This window comes from Rhincodon typus, chromosome 7 (genome assembly GCF_021869965.1).
Source record: "Rhincodon typus isolate 14 chromosome 7, sRhiTyp1.1, whole genome shotgun sequence".
Taxonomy (NCBI): domain Eukaryota; kingdom Metazoa; phylum Chordata; class Chondrichthyes; order Orectolobiformes; family Rhincodontidae; genus Rhincodon; species Rhincodon typus.
In genome coordinates, this window is record NC_063338.1 from 9,655,320 (window position 1) to 9,678,320 (window position 23,001).

The 23,001-nt window shown below is 44.4% G+C and overlaps 1 protein-coding gene across 2 annotated transcripts in view; it reads right to left on the reverse strand.

The window, feature by feature from the left end:
• The window catches only part of col6a2 (collagen, type VI, alpha 2), a 72,818-nt gene that overhangs the window by 48,327 nt on the left and 1,490 nt on the right, over window positions 1–23,001 (reverse strand). For both annotated transcript variants that reach the window (XM_048599013.1, XM_048599014.1), the window contains exons 2-7: window positions 16,189–16,335; window positions 13,701–14,320; window positions 5,151–5,171; window positions 3,602–3,667; window positions 2,234–2,287; window positions 2,095–2,139 (exon numbers count right to left, since the gene is read on the reverse strand). In XM_048599013.1, coding sequence (XP_048454970.1) covers window positions 2,095–2,139; window positions 2,234–2,287; window positions 3,602–3,667; window positions 5,151–5,171; window positions 13,701–14,320; window positions 16,189–16,306 — 924 coding nt within the window. In that variant the 5' untranslated portion in view covers window positions 16,307–16,335. The remainder of the gene's footprint in view (window positions 1–2,094; window positions 2,140–2,233; window positions 2,288–3,601; window positions 3,668–5,150; window positions 5,172–13,700; window positions 14,321–16,188; window positions 16,336–23,001) is intronic.

The following is a 23,001-nucleotide window of genomic DNA, read 5'->3' on the forward strand; positions in this document are numbered from 1 at the left end:
ACATCTTTTGGCTATGGAAGGAAACCAGAGCACCTGAAGGAAACCCACACAGACACTGGGAGAATATGGAAACTCCACACAGACTGTCACCCGAGGGTGGGATCGAACCCAGGTCACTGGCACTGTGAAGCAGCAATGCTAACCACTGAGGCACCGTGCCACCCATACTCCACACGACAATACCCTGCCCACCTGTCACATGTTGAAAACTGTACAGAAAGCAGTTTAGGCACTCGATGGTAGGAAGCAGAGGGTGATGGACTGGAGGCCTGTGACTAGTGGTGTGCCACAGGGGTCGGTGCTGGGACTTTTGTTATTTATATAAATGATCTGGATGCAAATGTACAAGGCATGATTAGTAAGTTTGCAGATGATACAAAATTCGGAGGTATCATTGATAGCGAGGAAGGTAATCAAAAATTACAGAGGGATCTTGATCAGATGGGGAAGTGGGCTGAGGATTGGCAAATACAGTTCAATACAGATAAGTGTGAGGTGTTGCACTTTGGAAAGTCAAACCAAGTTGTACTGTAAATGGTAAGGTCCTGAGGAGTGTTGTGTAACAGAGGGACCTAGGAGTTCAAGTACATAGTTCATTGAAAGCAGCATCACAAGTGGACAGGGTGGTGAAGAAGGCATTTAGCACGCTGACCTTCGTCGGTTGAAGCACCGAGTATAGGAGTTGGGACTTTATGTTACAGTGTGTAAGTCGTTGGTGAGGCCCGCACTTGGAGTACTGTGTACAGTTTTGGTCACCACGTTATAGGAAAGACATTGTTAAACTGCAAAGTGTGCAAAGATGCTTTCATTCATCGGACGGGGTATTGAGAAGAAGAGTTGGCAGGTCATGTTGCAGTTGTATAGGACTTTGGTTCGACCACATTTGGAATACTGTGTACAGTTCTGGTCGCCACATTACTAAAAGGATGTGGATGCTTTGCAGAGGGTGCAGAGGAGGTTCAACAGGATGTTACCTGGTATGGAGGGTGCTAGCTATGAAGAGAGGTTGAGTAGATTAGGATTATTTACGTTAGAAAGACTGAGGTTGAGGGGGGACCTGATGAGGTCTGCAAAATCATGGGAGGTATAGATAGGGTGGATAGCAAGAAGCTTTTTCCCAGAGTGGGGGACTCAATTACTAGGGGTCACAATTTCAAGGTGAGAGGGGAAAAGTTAAAGGGAGATATGCGTGGAAAGTTCTTTACGCAGAGGGTGGTGGGTGCCTGGAACGCGTTACCAGCGGAGGTGGTAGAAGCGGGCACGATAGCGTCATTTAAGATATATCTAGACAGATACATAAATGGGCAGGGAGCAGAGGGATACAGATCCTTGGAAAATAGGCGACAGGTTTAAATAGAGGATCTGGATCGGCGCAGGCTTGGAGGGCTGAAGGGCCTGTTCCTGTGCTGTAATTTTCTTTGTTCTTTGTTCTAAGAAGATTTATGAGGATGTTGCCAGGACTAGTAGACCTGACTTATTGGGAGAGGTTGGCCAGGGTAGGACTTTATTCTTTGGAACGTAGGAGAATGAGGGCTGATGTACTGTGGTGCATAAAATCATGAGGGGCATAGATAAGATGAATGCATAAAGTCTTTTTTCCAGGAATGGGGAATTGAAAATTAGAGGGCATAGGTTTAAGGTGAGAGGGGACAGATTTAAGAAGGACCTGAAGGAACTTCTTCACACAGAGAGTGGTGCCAATATGGAATGGGCTGCCAGAGAAAGTGATTGAGGCAGGTACGATGGCAATATTTAAAAACATTTGGATAGGTACATAGATGGGAAGAGTTTTGGAGGGATATGGACCAAATGTGGATAATTGGAACTAGCTGACTGTGCACCTTGGTCAGCATGGACCAGTTTGGGCTGAAGGGCCTGTTTCCATGCTGTTTTACTCTTTGGCTGAGTAGAAGACAATTATTTTTGCAGTCAAGAGAAATGAACAAGCAGCAGAGTTTAATAAGGGAAGATTCCTTGGTGCGGAGGGATTACCAGGGTCCCCTCAGGTCTGTGGGCTGGGAGACGTGAGTTGGTGGAATCCCAGAAGCCCCACAAGGCCCAGGAAAGCAGTAAACAAGTGCCTTCATCTCTTACCTTAGGACCAGGGAATCCAATGGGGCCTTCAATACCAGGATCACCCTACACAAGAAGAAACAAAATGTTTATTCACACATGTGGTAAATACAAAGCTGGCGTTGCTAACATAAATCTCTCAATAAAAAATAAGACTTACTTGCCGTCCCGGTGGGCCTGGATCACCCCTCTCACCACTGCTTCCCTTTTCTCCCTACAAGGGACAAAGATTACACATTTACATTATTTCATGTCTCTACTTTCAAAAGAAAGACTTGCATTTATAATTGCAACTTATCTTATTTCTTGGAGATGCCCCAGAGTGTTCTCTCACTTTGAAGTGCAGTGATTATTGTCAGATAGGTGAAGCATGTGTCCGATATGCATTTAATAGCATTCCACGATCTTCAACAATGAGCAGTTAGTTAATCTGTAGTTGCTTAAGGGATGAATCTTGGCCAGGATACTAGTGAGGAACGCCTCGAGTTCTTTTATCTCTAGTCAAGAAGTTAGGCAGGGCCCCGGTTTAATGCCCCACCCAAGAAAGGATTCCTCTGACTGCGTCGCACTCCCTTAGTGTGAACCAGCAACAATCGGTATCACAGTCGGGTTTGAGCCACTAATGTAACATTTTAAGGAGCTGGGTGTGCTATATGTTTCAAAGCAAGGTTCCCACAAATTCCCAGTGCTGTTCTCTCCTCTGGCTGTGCCTTGGTCCTCTGGGACCTTGACGGACTGACCATTTAATAGACGAGAGGGCCTGTTAAGTGATAAAAGGGCATTGCGAGCTCACCCAATAGCCACACACTCGAGCCAAACTGCAGGCTCCTCCTGCCAGCTCAGGAGAGGTCAGTTATCCCAGAAGGGTGCATATCTCAGTCATCAATACTGGATGGACTCAGTCACAGAGGCTTGTGGGCAGTTGGCATCAGTAGCATTCGGGAGCTCGTTTTCGTTCTTAAATGCTTAAAGCAGTAAACTCTCTGCTGGGTCAGCTCTGACGGAGACGTCCTAACCGAAGTCACAACTGGTTGTTTCACTTACACAGACTAGAGGGCCTCTCTAGTTATTTCTGAGCCTTAACATTTTTCACTGGCCTCGCTTGTGCTCAAGACAATTGGAGTCACGTTTCCTCGCTCCTCCAGCCTTGTTGCTGCTGATTGCTAACATCCCAACTCTCCCCATCCCTCTCAGAAACTGGAAGGTGATGGAGAAGAAAAGTATGTCCAGCTGTGGCAACATACCGCCTCAGGATTGGTCCTCTGGACCAGGAACCTCTCTTGAAATCTTAGACTAGGTTCAGAGAGTGAGATCCACATTTCTTGAGAATGGTCTCCACCATCTCGCCACATCACCAACGCGCGGGAGCAATCAATTCAGGAGGCATCAGGCTCCACCATCCCTCAACAACCAAGGGAGTCAATGTACAAATGTCCACTGAATCAAAGACCCCCAGCTTAATCCTCTCAGACTGCAGTCTGATGTTCCTCCTTCGTTCTCAAATGAAAGACAATTTTGTTTCACTTACCTTTCTTCCTTTGAATCCCTTTAATCCAGATACACCTGGATATTCCAGACACTTCATCTTATAGCACTGAAAGTCAAGAGTGTAATAGTTAACAAGGGAAATGGATAATCACCTATCCATATCCAAACCAGGTCTAGATTTGTATTGAATAATCCCCACTTGATTATAATAGATGACAGAAAGCTAAGGCAAAGTAACCGAAGAATAACTCGCCTTTCTTTCATTGTAACCACCAGATGCCTCTTTGTTACATTCATAACATAAGAACTAGAAGCAGGAGTAAGCAGAAACTCCCAAAGCAAACACAACTGGTAGTCACTGAAAACAGTATGGGCAAGCAGCATCCAATACGCTGTGGAATAAAATTTAACAGCAACGCAAAAAGCATCTCATTTTACCACCCTAAGATGCAAACATTGAGCAATTCCCCCTGACTTGCCCTCTCTTACTCTCTCCTCTCTCCCTCTCCTCTCCCCATTCCATTGACAGCGCCCGCCCTAAACCAGTTTATTCCCTGGCTCAATTTGGTACACCACAAACTGCACTTGCTGGCTTCACTCCACAGCCATCTTGGGGTAACCCCGTTTCCCTTTCTCTGCGCTATTTTTGTGATTAACCGCCCAAACCCCACTATGATCGCCTTGTGTTTCAAAGGCAATTTGTGACGAGGAATTAAATCGAAACAAAAGAGAAAAACTACAGCAGAGTCTTTTGAACTCTTAAAAGGAAAGCTTACCTGTTTTGAACGGAAGTGGAGAGGTTATCATCTTTGCTGGGGTTGTGGAGGGTTATGGGAGCAGGTGGTAGAAGGGAAGAGTCCATTGAACTGCCAGCAAGTACACCGTGTGGCAGTGCAAATCAAAGAGGATGGAGACAGAATTACTGGAACAGCACAACTTCCCAAAATCCCCAGGGCCTGAAGAAAACCTCCCCTCAGCCAACCTTGCCTCCTTGGTACTATATAGAACCAGGACCTGGAGGTTGTCAAAGGTGAAGTGGACGATTTGATAATTTTCAAAGCCTTGAGGGGCTTAGACAGAGCAGATAGGGAGAAACTGTTTCCACTTGCAAACTGACTGAGGACTTGACAGCGTAATTTTAAAAGAGCTTTGTAAAAGAAGCAAGTGAGAAGTGAGAAAAAGCTTTCTCGTGCAGCAAGTAGATAGGGAATGGAATGCACTGCCTGGAAGTGTGGTGAAGAGAGTTTCAATTGAGGCATTCAAGAGGGCATTGGATGCTTATTTATAAAAAAGGAACAATGTCGAGGGTTGTGGGAAAGAAAGGGCAGGAGATTGACACTGAATTGAAATGTTCAAAAAGCTAGTGCAGACGTGATGGGCTGAATGGCTTCTTTCTGCACTGTAACAGTTCTGTGAAAACCAATCATACTCAAGTTGGAAGTTGCAAACAATAGCTTGCGGGGCAAATGTGGCTTTCTGAGCCACCATCATTCACTGAACGTGCAGGAACCTATTATAGCTTATTGGTTAGACAGAAATGTGGGTTAGTCTAAGGAAAAAGTGTCAAGTAGGAATGTAGTTGTACTCACGTCATTGAAGGCCTCTGTTTTCTGTAAAACATAAATCAGATGAAAACCCATCAACAGACCTCACAGTAAAACAGTATCACAGACAAACAAGTCAGATTTAAACAACGGCTTAACCTGAAGCAAGTGATTAGCACATTTGGCAGCATACCTAACAGTGCTGGAATGGAGGCTGGGTTATGTTCCACAACCTTTATTCCATCATAAAAGGAGACAAGAATGAGTGCTGCACACAATAGCTTAAAACCTGGGTATTACCTTTAGGTCCTGTTGTTTCTGCAGAAACAAGACATCCTATGTTAAATGAGATTTTATTTGGTTTGATTTGGGCCTTCAAAATGCAGGCCCAGATTTTACTGATGAATACCGACACTGGCCAAGCAGGGAAGGATTCAACATTCCTTATTCACATCTAAGAGCCATATGGAGACCTATGCACTTTGTTCATAGCAAGATGCATCTGGCAACGCAGCAGCATCAACTTATCAAGGATTTATCTGCCCTCCTTTCACTGAGCTGTGATCCTTAGGACACATCGTTCGCTCTTGAACTTTAAAGCGGGTTCATTTGGAACCTATCCAATTCCAAGACATGACTGATATGTCCCTCGCTCAACTGCAGTGTTGAGGGATTTCTGAAGTTATGCCAAGTGATATCAGTCAGGTCACTCCTGGACCACCATATCCCATAATGAGGACATGCAATTGGGCAGGAGTGTGGCACAGGGGTTGCCAAACCACCAAGGCTGTCCTGGAGTCTCCAGGATTAGGCAGGCCCAAAGGAAAAGAGATGGTTAGATTTTAAAGCAAAAGACAAATCCTTTCCTCTCTGTGAGAGATAGTAGAAACTGCAGATGCTGGAGAATCCGAGACACAAGGTGCAGGGCTGGATGAACACAGCAGGCCAAGAAACGTCAGCCTCTCTGTCTCCTTTCCTCTCTGTGCTGCTTCATTCCTAGTTAGTAACTGGTGTGATTTGGGACGGAGGAGACTGTTTGGCGAACAGATATTAAAACATCCAACTGGGTAACAAAGTTTCTGTTTGGTTTCCAGTTGTGGTGAGAAGCAGGATTCCAATGAATCAGGATTGGCTGCTCCCATGGAGCTTGTTCTATCTAACACTTTGGAAGGTGCAACTTCCAGCTATCTGAAGAGGAATTTGTTAGATTGTGAAGGATACTAGACAACAAGAGGAGGGAACAAGAGGAGGGAAGAGAGAGTATGAGGATAGATTAGTAGGCAGCGTAAAAGGTAAATCCAAACCTCTTCCATAAGGGTAGCAGAAGAGTAGTTAAAGAAAGGGGTGAGGATAGTTAACCGAAAAGAGTAATTGGGGTGGAGCAACTTTGTATCTTTTTCCTTGCGCTTCTACTATCACAGCAAAAGGCACTGGGGTGTTGGGGGGTGGGGGGCAGGAGGTATTAGAGAAATTGACTATGGTATAAATAGATAAAGAGGTTTCTGGCAGCATTCAAAATCACCAAGGTGAGGGAGGATGCCTTATAGGTTGCTGACAGACATAACAGGATAGAAAGAAATTGGAGCCCCCATCATCACTATCCAATCCAGTATGATGCCAAAGCAACTCTGACTCCTTTGAGGGGACTGGTTGGCTCAGTTGACTGGATGGTTGATATGGGTTAGGTTGGTACCAACAGTACAGGGTTTGAACCCCACCCCCTTTCTGACAGGGGTGGTTCAAGACCCGCCTTCTTGCCCTAAGGACCATCTTCAAACTCCCCATCTGTGAGCTCAATAAGCACCTCATCCTGAACTCCAGTGCGTCCTTAATTGCAAGGGTTCTCGATGTAACAACAATGACTTGTTTTTCATAATGCATCTTTAAATCAGTAACTCTCCTGTAAAGTCCCATATAAAAGTGTACAGAGGACTGTGAAACTTTGCAGAGGAACATAGATACATTGAGTGAGTGGGCAAAGGTCTGGCAGATGGAATACAATGTAAATAAATGTGAAATCATACATTTTGGTAGGAGTAATAGTAAAAAGGATTATTACTTGAATGGTAAAAAGTTGCAGCATGCTGCTATGCAGAGGGACCTGGGTGTCCTTGTGCATGAATCACAGAAGGTAGGTCTGCAGGTACAACAAGTAATCAGGAAGGCAAATGGAATTTTGTCCTTCATTGCTAAAGGGATCGAAATTAAAAGCAGAGAGGTTATGTTGCAGTTGTACAAGGTGCTGGTGAGGCCACACCTGGAATACTGTGTGCAGTTTTGGTCTCCTTACTTGAGAAAGGATGTATTGGCACTGGAGGGGGTGCAAAGGAGGTTCACTAGGTTGGTTCCGGAGTTGAGGGGGTTGGTTTATGAGGAGAGACTGAGTAGATTGGGATTATATTCATTGGAATTCAGAAGATTGAGGGGGGATCTTATAGAAACATATAAAATTATGTAGGGAATAGATAAGATAGAAGTAGAGAGGATGTTTCCACTGGCAGGTGAAGCTAGGACAAGAGGGCATAGCCTCAAGATTAGAGGGAGCAGATTTAGGACTGAATTGAGAAGGAATTTCTTCACCCAGAGGGTTGTTAATCTATGGAATTCCTTGCCCAGTGAAGTAGTTGACACTACTTCAGTAAACGTTTTTAAAAAAAAAGGTAGATTTTTTTTGAACAATAAAGGAATTAAGGGATATGGTGAGAACGCGGGTAAGTGGATCTGAGTCCACGAAAAGATCAGCCATGATCTTATTGAATGGCGGAGCAGGCTCGAAGGGCCAGACGGTCTACTCCTGCTCCTAGTTCTTATGTTCTTATAAGCTGATATAAGCAAAACTTGGTCCAAGATTTTAAGCAGCGTTTGCTAATGGGAGAGTGATGAATCCCAGTGATATGCAGGGGTTTAGAACTGGAAGGGCAGAGAAATCTCTGTGACTTATAGGAACACTGAACAGTGTAGGGATAGCAAGGGGTGAAACTATGGAACGATCTGAGGACAATCAAGACATCACTCAAACAGCAGTCAGTCTGGGTCAGTGGACTGAAAAGGACTGAGTGGGGAGACAGTGGTGAGGTAACAGACCCAGTAATCCAGAGGTCCAGGCTAACAACCATAAAGCTATCACTGAAAGTCATAAAAATACATCAGGTCAACTGAGGGAAGGATATGTGCCACCCTTAAATGATGTGAGTTCAGACCCAGTGCAATGTGCTTGACTTTCAACCATCCATTGCAATGGCTGAACAAGTCAGTCAGTTTGAGGACAATTATGGATGGGCAACAAATGCTGGCCTTGCCTGCAACGACATCCAACTCAGTGACCATGCCCACATCCAATGAAAAGAATTAGACACCAAGGGAGAAGAGGTGGGTTTCATGGACAAGGTGAGCTCAGAGAAGGTATAAGAGTAGACAGGAGAGATCCTAGATAAAAATACCAGCTTAGACCACGGCAGGAGAAAATTTTGGGGGATGCATGACTCAGAGGAATAGGGGAAGGGATGGAAGCAGCTGACTGGAGCAACAATTAACTCCTCCTCACACTGGTTGGGATGACTAAATGGTAAAGGCAGAAGAAAAAGTGTGCAAGTTAAACAACATGTCATTGAGAATGGATGCTGACAGTGAACTGTTCTATTCCAGTATGATCCCAGGCACACTGTGCAGAAACCAACTGTGCTTAATGTATACCAGCCAGATGTGGGAGTGGATACCTAAGGCAGGCTGTCATTCAAACTTGCCTCGCTTGGACGCAAGGGAGCAGAGGTCAGTACAACAGCAGATGGAACAACGAGAGAGTAAAGATGTGAATGGCTATAACAGGATGAGGCACAAAATATGATTGTTATGATATGATATGATAAAATATGATATTATCAGTATCCATAGATATTCATTGAGTGGTAGACTGAAGGTAGATAGTTGAGATTTGGTAAGTGCATTGGGATTAAAGACTTTTTTTCCACCAATGGCTGACAATAGAATGAAGTAGAATTGCAGGAAGGAGGGCGTGGATGGACAGCAAAATACAGAAGTACCCAGAAATGGCCTGAACATATCTGTGAGTGACATGATGGAACTGGTCAATAGTGTATGCACTTCTAAGGTTGTTAGATCTTAAATCTATAGAACTTTGAATGTGCTAAACTTGTTCATTGTTTATATGGTAGAACTGTACATTGTTAACCTGGATGCAGTGAACGTGGAGAACATGTTTCCACTCGTAGGAAAGATTAGGATCAGAGGACACAGCCTCAGACTGAAGGGACGACTTTTTAGAACTGAGATGAGGAGGAATTTCTTCAGTCAAAGGGCAGTAGATCTGTGAAATTTATTGCCACAGAAGGCTGCGGAGGCTAAGATATTGAGTGTAGTTAAGCCAGATAAGTTTTTGATTAGAAAGGAGATCAAAGGTTATGGGGAAAAGCCAGGAGAAGGTAGTTGAGAAACATATCAGCCGTGATCGAACGGTGCAACAGACTCGAAGGGCCAAATTACCTAATTCTGCTCCTACATCTCATGGTTTTATGGTTACTCTGGTAAACCTGGTCATGGTTTACCCTTAGAACTGTACATTAATAAATCTGGTAAACTTATTCATTGTTTGTACCACAGAACTGCACATTATTAATCTGTTAAAACTAGTCATGGTTTACACTGTAGACCTGTACATTAATAAATCTGGTAAAGCTTTTCATTCCTTATATTGTAGAACTGTACATTATTAATCTGGATAGAGTGGGCTCGGAGAATATGTTTCTACTCAGAGGACTGTTTACACTATAGAACTGTGCATTATTGACCTAGAAAACCTAGTTCTTCTTTACTCTGTAACACTTTACATTAATAATTTGGTAAACCTGTATTTTATTAACACTGTAGAGATGTATTATTAATCTGGTATACATGGTCATGGTTTACCCCGTCAAACTGCACATTAATAATCTGCTAAACTTGTTCATTATTTATATTGCATATCTATACATCACTAATATGCTAAACCTAGTCATTGTTTATACTGTAGAACTGTACATAATTAATCTGTTAAACATGGTCATTGTTTGCATTTTAGAGTTGTACATTATTTACAATGTGAAGCTCAAAGTGGAATTGAGTAATCCAAATAAAGTAGTGAGGAGAGTTAGCAAAGAGACCTTCTCTGATAAAGACTCTGGATCTTAGGGAGAAGAATTCAGTGATGTCACACAAACATATTGAAAAGGTATCATCAAAGGGAAGAGGGTAATAGGAAGAGCAAGTGTGTCAGAAGGGAACAGTAGTGAAAAATGGCAGTGATAATGAGAGTGTGGTCGACGGAGAGTCAGAATCTTGTAGAACCATAAATCTTTGATTTGTAGAACAACCGATTCTTAATCGGGATAACGATAATCATTTTGTCCTGGAAATTTGTAAATTATTAATTCTCAATTCTTTAGGTCTGTCAGTACTTAACCTTCCAGAACAGCCCTTCTGAAGGGTCTAGAACCATTGCAAACTGTCAGCCACCACCCTGTAGAACTGTCAGTCTGTGACCATATAAAACTGCGTGTGGCCTCCTTGCAGAACTGACACCTTTGAACTTGTAGGATTGTCAATACTTAACTGAGCTGCATATCCCAATGTTATAAAACTGGTAGTCTGTGACCCTATCAAACTATCAATCCTTCATGTAGAGACTGTTGATTTTTAAGCTTGTATGGTTGTCAATGGAGATGGTCTTGTGATGCACTTGACAACCTTCCTAACTCTGAGCCAGATGCTCTCGGTTCAGGTCTCACCTCAGGAGTTGATGGCCAAGGATACCATATTCACAATGTGTCCAAACAGGTTGTTTATCAACCTACAAATCCCCCCAACATACACACGCCAATGGCAGGCAGTAAGCCACTGAGTCATACAGCATGGAAACAGGCCCTTCAGTCCAACCAGTCCATGACGAACAAAATCAAACCGTCCATGCTTAACCCTTTTGAGTCATGAACCTTTAATCCCGTGAAACATTCAATTCAAACCTTTAAGAACTGTCAAGATTTGAAATTGGGCTAATCCTCAACTCCAGAGAACTATTAATCCTCACCTCGAACAATGACCCCTTTGAGTAGTCCTTTCTCAATTCTGTAGCAATAGCTAAATTTAACCCTGATTTAACCATCTAGTTTAACAGTAGACCTGTAAAACCATCAATTGTTAAGCTGCAGGGCAAAGATTCTTTAACTTGCTGGAATAGTACAACTGATTTATGTCGACCTTCCTGCCTTTAATTGGATTCAAATGGAAATCCAAACTCTGAAGAACTGTCAATTCTTAATGTTGTACAGCTACCCGCTCTTAATCCTGAACCACTTGCTGTTATAAACCTGAGGGATTCTTCACCCTTTACAAGTTGGGCTTTGGAGTGCAGTTACCGTACTGTTTTTAATATCATTGCAAGCTATCTTTGTGTTGATAATGTCTGAACAGATACACTACCTTTGTCTTCTCAGTCTGACAGCACCAGAGTTACACCGTTCACCGTGAATCTGCACTGCCACTATTGAGAGAAAGCTCGTACCTGTGCACACAGCAAGCTAGCTAGTTCACCAGCTAAAACCAGACAGTTCAGCTGGCTGTGCAAATGGCAGCGGACAAGTGACTGTTCTGTGGGAATGGGCCCTGGAAATCCAACCATATTGCAAGAGTTTAGCCTAGTGTTGCTTAAAAGAACGGTCAATGACATCAGCATCGCTGACTTTCAGCAGCCTGGGGCTTACCATTGACCAGAAACTGAACTGAGCTATCCTTACAAATACAGTAGCTACAACAGCAGGTTTGAGGAATCCTGCAGCAGGTAACTCACCTCCTGTCATCTCATCTCATCTACAAGGCATAAGTCAGGAGTGCGATGGAATACTCCCACTTGCCTGGATGTATGCAGCCCCAACAGCACTCAAGAAGTTTGACACCATCCAGGACAAAGCAGCCTGCTTGACTGGCACCACATCCAAAGCATCCACTCCCTCCATCACCAATGCTCAGTAGCAGCAGTGTGTACCACCTACAAGATGCACTGCAGAAATTCACCAACGATCCTCACACACCACTTCCATCTAGAAGGCCAAGAGCAGCAGATACATGGGAACAGCACCACTTGCAAATTCCCCTCCAAGCCACTCACCACCCTGATATATAACTCCGTTCCTTGATTGTCGCTGGATTGAAATCCTGAAATTTCCTCCCTAATGGCATTGTGGGTTTACCCAAAGCACATGAACTACAGCAGTTCAACAAGGCAGCTCACCACCACCTTCTCAAGGGTAACTAAGGACAGGCATAATCATAAAAGAAAGCTCGCATTTTATAGCACCTCTCAGGACAACCCAGAGTTCTTTACAGGCAGTAAAGTGCTTTTTAACATGTAAACTCCCATTGCAATTTTGCTCTCAACAAGCTCCCACGTATTGCAATGTCATCATATCTGGATCATCTGTTTCAGTGCTTTCAGTAGAAGGATAAATATTGACTGGGATGCTGGGTGGACTTGACTGACTTCTTCCAAATGCACAATAATGCTTTTCAATTCTACCTACGGGGCCAGATGGGATCCTTGGTTTAACAATCCATCTGAAAGATTACACCTCCAATAGTACAGCACTCTCTCGGAATTGCACTGGGCTGTCGGCCAGGAGTTTGTGCTCAGATCCCTGGAGGGGGACTCTGAACCATTTCCTTCTGACTGAGGAGTGAGTGCACTACCTATTGACTCACTGCTGACCCCCCACCCACAGCACACTGGTAGATCAATCTGACACCGCTTGGGCTGGCCACCGCACAAGCTTGTCCAATGGGCATTTAATAAAGAGTGACCAATGGATCTCTTTTACATCAAGGTTTAGTCAGCAAAGATTATCTGCAGTTCCTCCAAACCTGTGGGCATCGTTGGCTGGGAACAAAGCTCTGCCCGTAGGCAGATGCACAGCACACAGTATAACTCTGGCGTTACCAGCTCCCAACACCTATTAACTCGAACTGATCGAACAAAATACAACAAGAACTTTACATTTAAATGTAGCAAAGGACGCTTAAAGTATTTTGATTGATTGATTCATTCATTCATTCGTCAGTCAAGCCGCTCCGTCAACCGGTCATCCATTCAGTCAGTTGGCCAATTCATGGTCATTCAGTCTGTCATTCAGTTAGCCAGTCATCTACTCAGTTAATTCATACGGTCAGTAATTAATGTGCCCTCTGCCTGAAGACAGGTCCACACACCATTGTAAGCTGATGCTTCACCCTGAGCTGTTTCCTTCACTGTTTTTGTCCATGGGGGGTTTACTACTGCCTTCCACCCACGAGAGTGGGAGTGGGTTTAAGCCTACGTCAGCCACAACAGGAACTGGATGTGCTTGGGCTAGCTAAGCTAACCAACCGTCACTTCCAGCTTAAAGACCGCCATGTGCCCATATTAGACCATAAGACATCGGAGCAGAAATTAGGCCATTCGATCATGGCTGATGTGGCGGTCATCGAAAGGTGACACGGAAACGTGACAGCCCGAAGGCAAAAGCCGAACCAAGACAGAGCAGAACAAATCAAATCACGGGTGCGGATCCTTACCATGACTCTGATGATCCGATCGATCGTCCTGGCCGGCACCGCGCTGTCGGTCGAAGTCGCCGTGTATTTGTTCCGGTAGAGCTCGTGCGGGAAGTTGGCGATGGTCTTGAGACTCTGCTCGTATTGCTCGGACTGCGCGTGCTGGAGGTCGTCGGTTGACACGGCGAACACCTTGATGCCGGCGTCGCGCGCCATCTCCGCCACGGGCTGGATGCCGCCGCACCGGTTGCCCGTCACGTGGCCGTCCGTGATGACGATGGCGAAACGGTTGCGCGACTCGAGACTGGACTGCTGCTTGATGTTGTCGGTCATCTCGCGCAGGGCGCAGTCGGTGAAGGTGCCGCGGCCGATGTAGTCCACCCGGTCCAGCGCGGCCAGGAAGTCGTCCTTGCTCGAGGTGATCCGGCTGAACTCCTCCACCCGATCGGAGAAGTGCAACCCGCCGAACTCCCAGGCGATTTTCACCCGGTTCTTGAACGCACCGTTCACCATGTTGTTCACGAAGTCCTTGGTGAAGGCTTTGATGTTGTCCACCAGGTTGCCCTGGATACGGGTCTGCAGCGCCACGCTCTCCGAGGTGTCAAGGACAAAGTACACGCTCACCGGACATTCCTGCTTCCCTGAAAGACCACCGGATGAATTTAATAATTGAACAAAAACACACACACGAAAGGAAGAACAAAAGTTCGGACAGAAATATTTCTCTACACAAGACAAAAACGGAGCGAGCAGTGAGAATTTGGGATGCGCCGCCTCACAAGGGAGTGCGGAGGAGTCAGATCGAGTCATACTTTTTTCAGAAGGCAATCGGAAGGAGATTTGCAGAGTCTTGCGGGAATAATACAAGCTGAGCTGCTGCTCAAGGTAGACTTTTATATATATATATATATATATATATATAAAACAAGGCCGTCGCTGGGGTGGAGCTGGTGGAGGGAAGAGGTCGTGTAATAAAGCCTTGAGGAGTCTCACAGCACGGAAACAGACCCTTCGGTCCAACCAGTCCATGCCGCCCATAATCCCAAACTAAACTAGCCCCACCTGTCTGTGCTCTGTCCATACCCCTCCAAACCTTTCTTACTCATTCCATTATCTAAATGTCTTCTAAACATTGTAACTGTACCCGCATCCACCATTTCCTTTTGGAGTTGAGTCATTAAAACTGGAATGGTGAATGACAACCTTCGCCTAACGTGAGGGAGGAAAGGCAGCAAATTTATCATCACCATTCATCCACAACAAGAGGTGATCCAATTTCTAAAAGTCAGTTACCCCCCCCCCCACCCCCGGCTAGAAACGCTTCCAGGAAGAAGATCAGGAGTCAGGGGAAGCTACTTGGGGTTGCACCACTCTGTGGTCTGGAGGAAAGCAGGCTATGCAGAAGTCAGAGTTCACTCGTGGTTTCGGGCCTCCGAGCATCCTAAAATGACAAATGTGTACAAATGCCCATCATGTCTGTGCCTGCTCTCTGAACCTCTTCTTATCCCACTCTTCTGCCTTTTATTAATTAAGCTTCCTTTTGACCAGGAGCTGAATACTCAATGGCACCAGAACGGCTAGCCATGCTCGACTTAATGAAGGAAACTGAAGTACCTCTCTGACCTCAGAAATTTCAAATCCACTTTTTTGTCTAGTAAAAAGGCACTGGAGTAGATTTTCAACGTGTTATCCTGATGCAAAACCCTGATTTGCCCCACTATTATAATAACTGCCCAATTTTCAATACTCATTTGATTCACAGAAGTGAAACCTGGCTGTTTCTCATATGGGAGCAGACATTTCATTCCATTACTGTAGGTATGGAGTCACATGTAGGCCAGACCAGGTAAAGATGCACGATTTCCTTCCCTGGAAGACGCTATCCAATGAGCTGGGTTTGTTATGACAAACAATGATTATTGTCATGATCACCATCATTAAGACTAGCTTCATATTCCTGCCTTTGTTAAGTTTTCAATGACTGATGGTGTAGTGGTAATGTCAATAAACTAGTAACCCAGAACCTCATGAAAACATGAGTTCAATTTCCATCAATGGCAGATGATGACATTTGAATTCAATAAAGAAAATCTGGAATGAAAATAGTTTAGTCTAATTGCAACCATTGACAGTTGTTGTTAAAAGCCATCTGGCTTACCATTGCCTGTTAGGAAAGGAAATCTGCTGCCCTTACTTAGTCTGGCCTACATGTGACTCCAGACCCGCAGCAGTGTGACTGATTCTTAACTGGCCTCTAGACAGCACTAAGAATGGGCAATAAATGCTGGCCCAGCAAGCAATGCCCATATTGTGTGAATGATTTTCTTTAAATGACATAGTTGGATTTGAACCCATGCCTCTAGGACATTAGCCTGGATCTCTGGATTACTAATCCACTGTTTTAACCACAACATCACAATCCTCCTTAATTACACCTCCCAGCCGCCCGTGATCAAATTCAAAACAATCAATGGTAAGCGTCAAACATCAGGGGCTTCTCTTATCCTACCTGTACACCCCTCTGGACTAGGAGTAGGATCGATTGGCCTGAAATTGTTGATCTGACCTCTCACTGGGTCAACGAGTCCCCAGACGGTCAGCAGCAATGTGAGAAATGCTGGGTGCATTTTTCCTTTTGCAGCTCAGCAGCAACACCCTGTGAAGACAGCAGAAGAAATCACAGAGAATCAGAATGTAGAACTGTAGTACAGGCTGACTGGTTAAAAAGGAAACACCAAAAGAGATAGAAGATTTCTCATACAGTGAGTGTTTAGGGTCTGCAGTGGGCTGCCTGAGAGTTCGATGGAGGCAATTTCAATCAAAACCTTCAAAAGGAATTAGATTTTATCTGAACAGGAATAAAATGCAGGGGTACAGGGAGAATGGCACATAGCGAATTGGTCATTCAGAGAGACAGTGCAGTGGCGATGGGCTGAATGGGGCTCCTTCTGTGCTGCACTGATTTTCAGATTCTAGGTTAAGTCTAACATGATATGCTAGTGAGACAGTATACATCATCACAGGAAGTGATGTAATATCACTTGGTTTTGCTCTGTCTTGCAGCCTCTTGGTAAGATGAAGCCACAGGAAGACGTTTATGAAGTAAATGTCATATTTTCCTTACCTTGGTAGACTCTGGAAATATTATTTAGCAGCACAGCAAGACCAAGAACATTACTGGATCTAATCATGTGCTTTAAAATGCAACAATTCTTTCAATATATAAAAAGGAAGAGAGAGGTCAAAGTGAATAGTCCTCTTAGAAAACAAATCTGGGGAGTCTGTTTTGGGGAACAAGGAAATGACAGAGGAGTTAAACAGAGATTTTGCATCAGTCTTTACGGTGGAAGATATGCCAAACATTTCATTAATAGTAAAGGAGATAGAGGATGAATTAAGTATCGTCAGCCATCACTAATGAAGTAGTAGACAAACTAATGGGGCTAAAGGCAGCTATGTCCCTGGCCCCGACGGCTTACATCCTAGGATCCTAAAAGACATAGCTACAGTGACGGTGAATGCATTAGTGGTGATTTTCCAAAAATCCTTCGATTCTGGTGATGTACCAGAGGATTGGAAAACTGTTGATGTGACATCCCTATTCAAAAAGAGGAAGGAGGCAAAAAGCGGGTAACTAGAGGTCGATTAGCCTGACATCTATTGAAGGAAAAGTACTGGAATGGATTATTAAGGAAGTAATAGCAGAACATTCGGAAAATCATAATCTTATCGAGCAAAGTCAGCATGGCCTCATTGAAAGGCAAATCACGTCTGACTGATTCATTAGAATTTTTTTTTGAGGATGTCTCAATTAGAGGGCAACCAGTAAATGTGTTGTATTTAGACTTCAAGAAAGCGTGTGACAAGGTAAATTACGAAAGGTTAAGTCATAAGACAGGAGCCCTTGGTGTTAGAGAAAGCATATTGGCATGGGTAGAGAATCGGCCAAAAGAGTGGAACCAGAGAGTGGGCAAAGAGGTTCTTTTCCAGGTTAGTGACTTGTAACCAGTGAGGTTCCGCAGTAACCAGTGCTGGGGCTGCAACTGTTTACAATAAATATTAATGATCTGGAGGAAGGAAGTGAATGTACTGTAGCCAGATTTGCAGATGACACAAAAGGAAGGTTGAGAGGCATACAAACAACAGAGAGATATTGACAAGTTAAGTAAGTGGACAAAAAGTTGTCAAATACAATATCTTAAAGTTATTCATTCTGGAAGGGAGAACAAAGGAACAGAATGTTATTTAAATGGAGAGAAAATGCAGAAAGCTGCAACATGAAGGGACTTGGCTGTACTTGTGAATGAAACACAGAAAGCTAGCACATAGGTACAACAGGTAATCTGGAAGGCTAAGGGAATGTCAAATCTTATCTCAAGGGGGTTGGAGTCTAAGAGTATGGGAGTCGTACTGCAAATGTACAAGGTGCTGGCGAGACCGTGTTCTGGAGTACTGTGAGCAGTTTTGGTCCACCTATTTCCGAAAAAAAAGTACTATTTCCCTGGAGGCAGTTCAGAGAAGGTTCACTAGATGCTCCCCAGTTGGGAAGGAATGTATTATCAGCAAAGGTTGAAAAGATTGGGCCTATCCTCACTGGAATTTAGAAAAATTGAAACATAGAAACATAGAGGATTCTTAAGGGGTTTGACAGAGTAAAATGAGGGGTGAGTGGGCACAGACAGGGCTTGGTAAGTGTTAGCACTGAAGTGTTTTGGAGAGGTAGAGATAGAATTGGAATCTGGGAGTAAGTGACTGTACTGATGGAGAGGAGACTTGAAAGATTAGAATCAATCACAAGGGAGAATTTCTTAACAAATTTTAAGTCAAAATATATACACCTTTTTCAATGACACTGGATATCTTTAATGGGAACCCATATGATTTGATGCCTTGCACATTCGTAACATTGTTGAGTCATGTGAGGCCATTACTTTTCACAGATTAGTGAATGAAGAATTGTTTCGAAACAGCACAATGCCTGTCAACTATTAACATGTTGCCTACTTAGCAAAGAATGTAGTCAGGGCAAAATTGTGGCTTCTTTCTGTTCTCACTTTGGCATAAGTCTAAGCAATGACAGTAACTGCTCTCCAGAATTTAAAGGGAGGTCCCATTGCCGTGTTTTGTGACAGGAACCACCATTTAGTCCAGGATTGCAGGAACTGCTGTATGTAAAAAACTTTATTTGCAAATCTGCAGCAACACTTCATCACAGACCTCAGCCACTTCCAAAGCAGGCACAGCAAGAGATGCATCAGGAGTGGGAATCTGGAGTATTTTCCCTTGAAGCACCATCAGTCAAAGTCAATGGAGGCTAGGCTTACCCAGCATGCAGCACTGTATCGAAAGCCCTCTATTTTAATCACTGTCAGGTCCATCTCCTTAGCCTCCCTTGCTTTCTGTCATTCTGGAAATGACAGCAACTACCATGAGAATCAGTGGAGGCTATTACTCATCCCCCCGCCCCCTGCAGAAGATGGGATCTGGCAAACTGCAGCACAGAGGAAGAAAAGATCCCGCAGCTTTTTTCAACTTTATCAGATATGAAACCACTAAAAACACCATTTCAACACCAGTCTTAATGGTAATTTAATAATAAACGCAGATATCTGTGCACTGAGACCAGAATAATGTCGATATGTAAAAGTCATTACTGAGATATACCCATTTGTTTCAGCTGGAGTTCCATAGTAGAAGTTTCACCTGCTCTTCAGTCTTGTACACAAGTCCTTGCGCTGAATAAGCACTTATATAGCGCCTCTAACGTGGCACTTCACAGGATTGTTATCAAGCAGCAACTGACAGCAAAACACAAAGTAGACATTAATCAGATGACCAAATGTTTGGACAAAGACGTCGCTTTCAAGGAGTGTCTTCAAGGAGGACAGAGGGATTATTGAGACAGAATTTCAGAGCTTCGAGCCGAGCCTGCTGAAGGCATAGCTGTCAGTGATACAGTGAAGAAAACTGGAGTAATACACGAAGCCAGTTATTGAAGGAGCATGGAGGTCATGAAGGGGGTGGAACGTTGAGGGGGTTCACAGAAATAGGGAGACCACGGCTAGACCACGGAGACAACTGAAAACGAGGATGAGAATTCTAAAGCTAAATCAATAAGGGACCGCAAGCACAGCACCAAGGGTGACTGAGAATTGGTGCAAGCTAGGATAAAGGCAGTGGTGTTTTGATAGAGTGAGATCAGTCAGAAGAGTGCTGGAATAGTCAAGCTTAGGGGAATCAGAGCCAGTGATGAGCTGAAGCAGAGAGACTGTACTGAATTAGAAGCAAAACTTTGTCGCATTTTCTAGTCTGTGCCAGGCTCACGTTTAACTGGCTAGGTCTGGATCCCAAGTTTATCCTCTCTGTCCTAGACACTTCACTATCTGATTTCCACGTTTTTGAGAAAGAGGGGGAAGAGAAAGAGACCAATTATGGGTCAGGTCACTATCTCCCACCTCCCATTGCCTAGGCTGTGATGAATAACTTTTCTTTTACCCTGTCCCTCTCCTCCATCCCCAGGGGAAGCCAGTTTTGCACACAGGCCAACAACACCCATGGGTTGTACATTAGTTATGAGAATTCACATCCAGCTGTCCTGTGCTCACTGACCAACATCAGCTCCTAATCCAGCATCACCTAAACGCTTAAATTGTCTATCCTCATCTTCAATTTCCTCCACAGCTCCAGCCTTCCCCATTTCCATAACCTGCTCCCACCTCACATTTGAGATCTCTGTATTGCTGTTACTGGCCTCTTGCAAATCCCGGATTACCTTTGTCCCATTACCACCAGCCATTCCTCAGCTGTCTGGATCCTAAAATCTGGAATTCCTTCTCCTAAACCTCTCTGGCTCACGTGCACTTTCTCTCTGTCTCTCTCTGTGTGTCTCCAACTTTTATTGGTCTTGCCGCACTGTGTCTATACAGAACAAGGTAGCCTTCTCCCCCTGTCAGTTGGGGTGTCAGCAGACAGAAGGACCTTGTGCAGAGGCCCAAAGGGGGCCTTCCTGAGCAGCAGACCCTGCCCATCCTCTCTAGCCATTCCTCAAGGATCATCAAAAATAGACATATATAAACTTAGGAGCAGGATTAGGCCATTCAAGCCCTCAAGATTGCTCTAGATCACGGCTGATCATCGACCACGTGCCGCATTCCCATGAATCTCCTATCTGGGTTGCAAGATGATGAGGCCACGACTCCCCAGAATTAGCCTGGGAGCTGGACCAAGAACACCATCACTTGGAGAAGGTATTAGATGATCCCAGACAAAACGGCATTCCATGTCAACAGACCCTACCTGCCTACACACCTCTGGGCAACCAACTGTCAGGAAATGGGCTAGAGTGCAGGACAGCAATAGATTTGTGAGAGTTTGTTCAAGTTAGGATGTGTGAGCTATACCTTGTGTGTGTCCTTTATGCTAATTCTCTGTCAGGAATTCCCATCCATCAATCTGACAGGGAAGACCTGAGAAATTGGTGCTTGCCATTACAAGGTTAATACTGGATGCAGTCGAGGAATGAAGGGGCCTGTTTCTTGAGGCATGATGAACTCCTCCAAGGGCTGGAGCAGGCTCTCAGAACTGTTATTCGACCAACTCTTTGCAGACATTTAGGAGGGCTCACACACAATGGATTCATTTTCTGCCAGAACTGAGACCCCATAGGAAACAGAGGTCAGAGGAGAGCACTCAACTGTTTGAGGTCCAGTCAACTAAATCGTTGGAGGTCCAAATCTTAAATCCTATTTCTTCCATGGTTTCAAAACCCTGGATCCTAGCAAAAACCTATCCATCTCACTTTTAACAGTTTCAACTGACCCCAGCAGCTTTTTGAGGTGGTTCGGGACAATTTTCAGATAACCACAACCCCCTACAGTGAAGACATTACTTCTAATATCGCTCCTCACTGACCAAGCTCTGACTTCTGTGTAAAGCCTCCTTGTTCTGGACTGTACCATCACAGGAAATACTTTCTCTGTCTAGTCTACTAAATCCTTTAATCATTTTAATTCCTTAATTGGCAATACTCAAGGGGGCACAAGTGTAATCTATGCAAGCGAAACTCATAACTTAACTCTTTCACCTCCAGAATCAGACAAGATTCTGACTGTCTGGGCTTGATTAAGTCAATGACAATACAGGGACCCTACGACAAGATCCCTCCAGTCAGCCTTGTGAATGTACACAATAATCTTGCATCTGACCAACACAGGTTGCGGCAACATCCAGAAAGAATCTCAGCAACTTGAACTGTGCCCGGTTGGAAAGTGAATCTGAAGGCAAAGCAAGTAGGTGTTGCTTTCACACCCAGTAATGGAGCCAGGCAGCAAATGAAGTCCCATAGTGGGAGCCTACCACACAAGCCAGAAAGTGGAAAGGTGCCCGATGCCCAGATGCTCACCACTGGTGAGTCAGGTATCACTCAGTGGGTAGTGCATTCACCTCTGAATCAGATCGTTATTGTCCCAAATCTAGGCCGACTGTCCCAGTACTGCACTGGTCTGAGGTACTGTCCTTCAAATGAGATGATAAGCTGATGTCCTATCTCACATCTTTCATTCAAAGTAAACGTTTCCTTGTCACTATTTGGGGGTGGGGGGGTGGTGGGGGTGAGCCTTCTCTCAGAATGAAATTTATCACCAAAAATTGCTGTAAAATAATGACCTGTTTGTGGGATCTTGCATTATGCAAAATGGCAGCAGTATTTCAAATTCTAACAATGACTGCACTTAAAAATGCTTCATTGTTTGAAAAGCACTTTGGGACATCACAAAGTGATGATAGCGCACAATGTAAACGCAGTTTCTTGTTTTCTCGTAAGTGGGGCTAACCAGGTGATCTAAGGCAGCATACTCTGATCCCTGTGCAATGCTCAGGTAGTTCCAACAGAATAGGGTCCCACTGATGATTGTGGAGTCGCCTACTCCCATCCCTCTTCCCTACTGGCTGCATGTTTGAAATAGCTGCTACTTGGTGGCACATCGTCCACTGAAACCCACTATCAAGACTGGTCCAAGTCTGCTGGATGCCAGGATACTCAGAGAATGTAACTGGGGGTTGGGGGATGGTATACTGTCCTGCCCCATGTGTCCCTAGCACTGAAGACCTAAACTGCAGCAGCTGATTACAGATGACAAAAGCCACTCAAAGCTAGGGCAGGGAGGCGAGGGGTTCAGTCACATTGATACAGCATACCATCCCCTCCAAACACACACACACACACACAGAGAAAGTAACACAATGCCTGAGGAAGGGATCTTGCTATCCCCAACACACCCATCTGCCTCAGAGCTTAACTGTAATGATATAAAACAAAACTGTG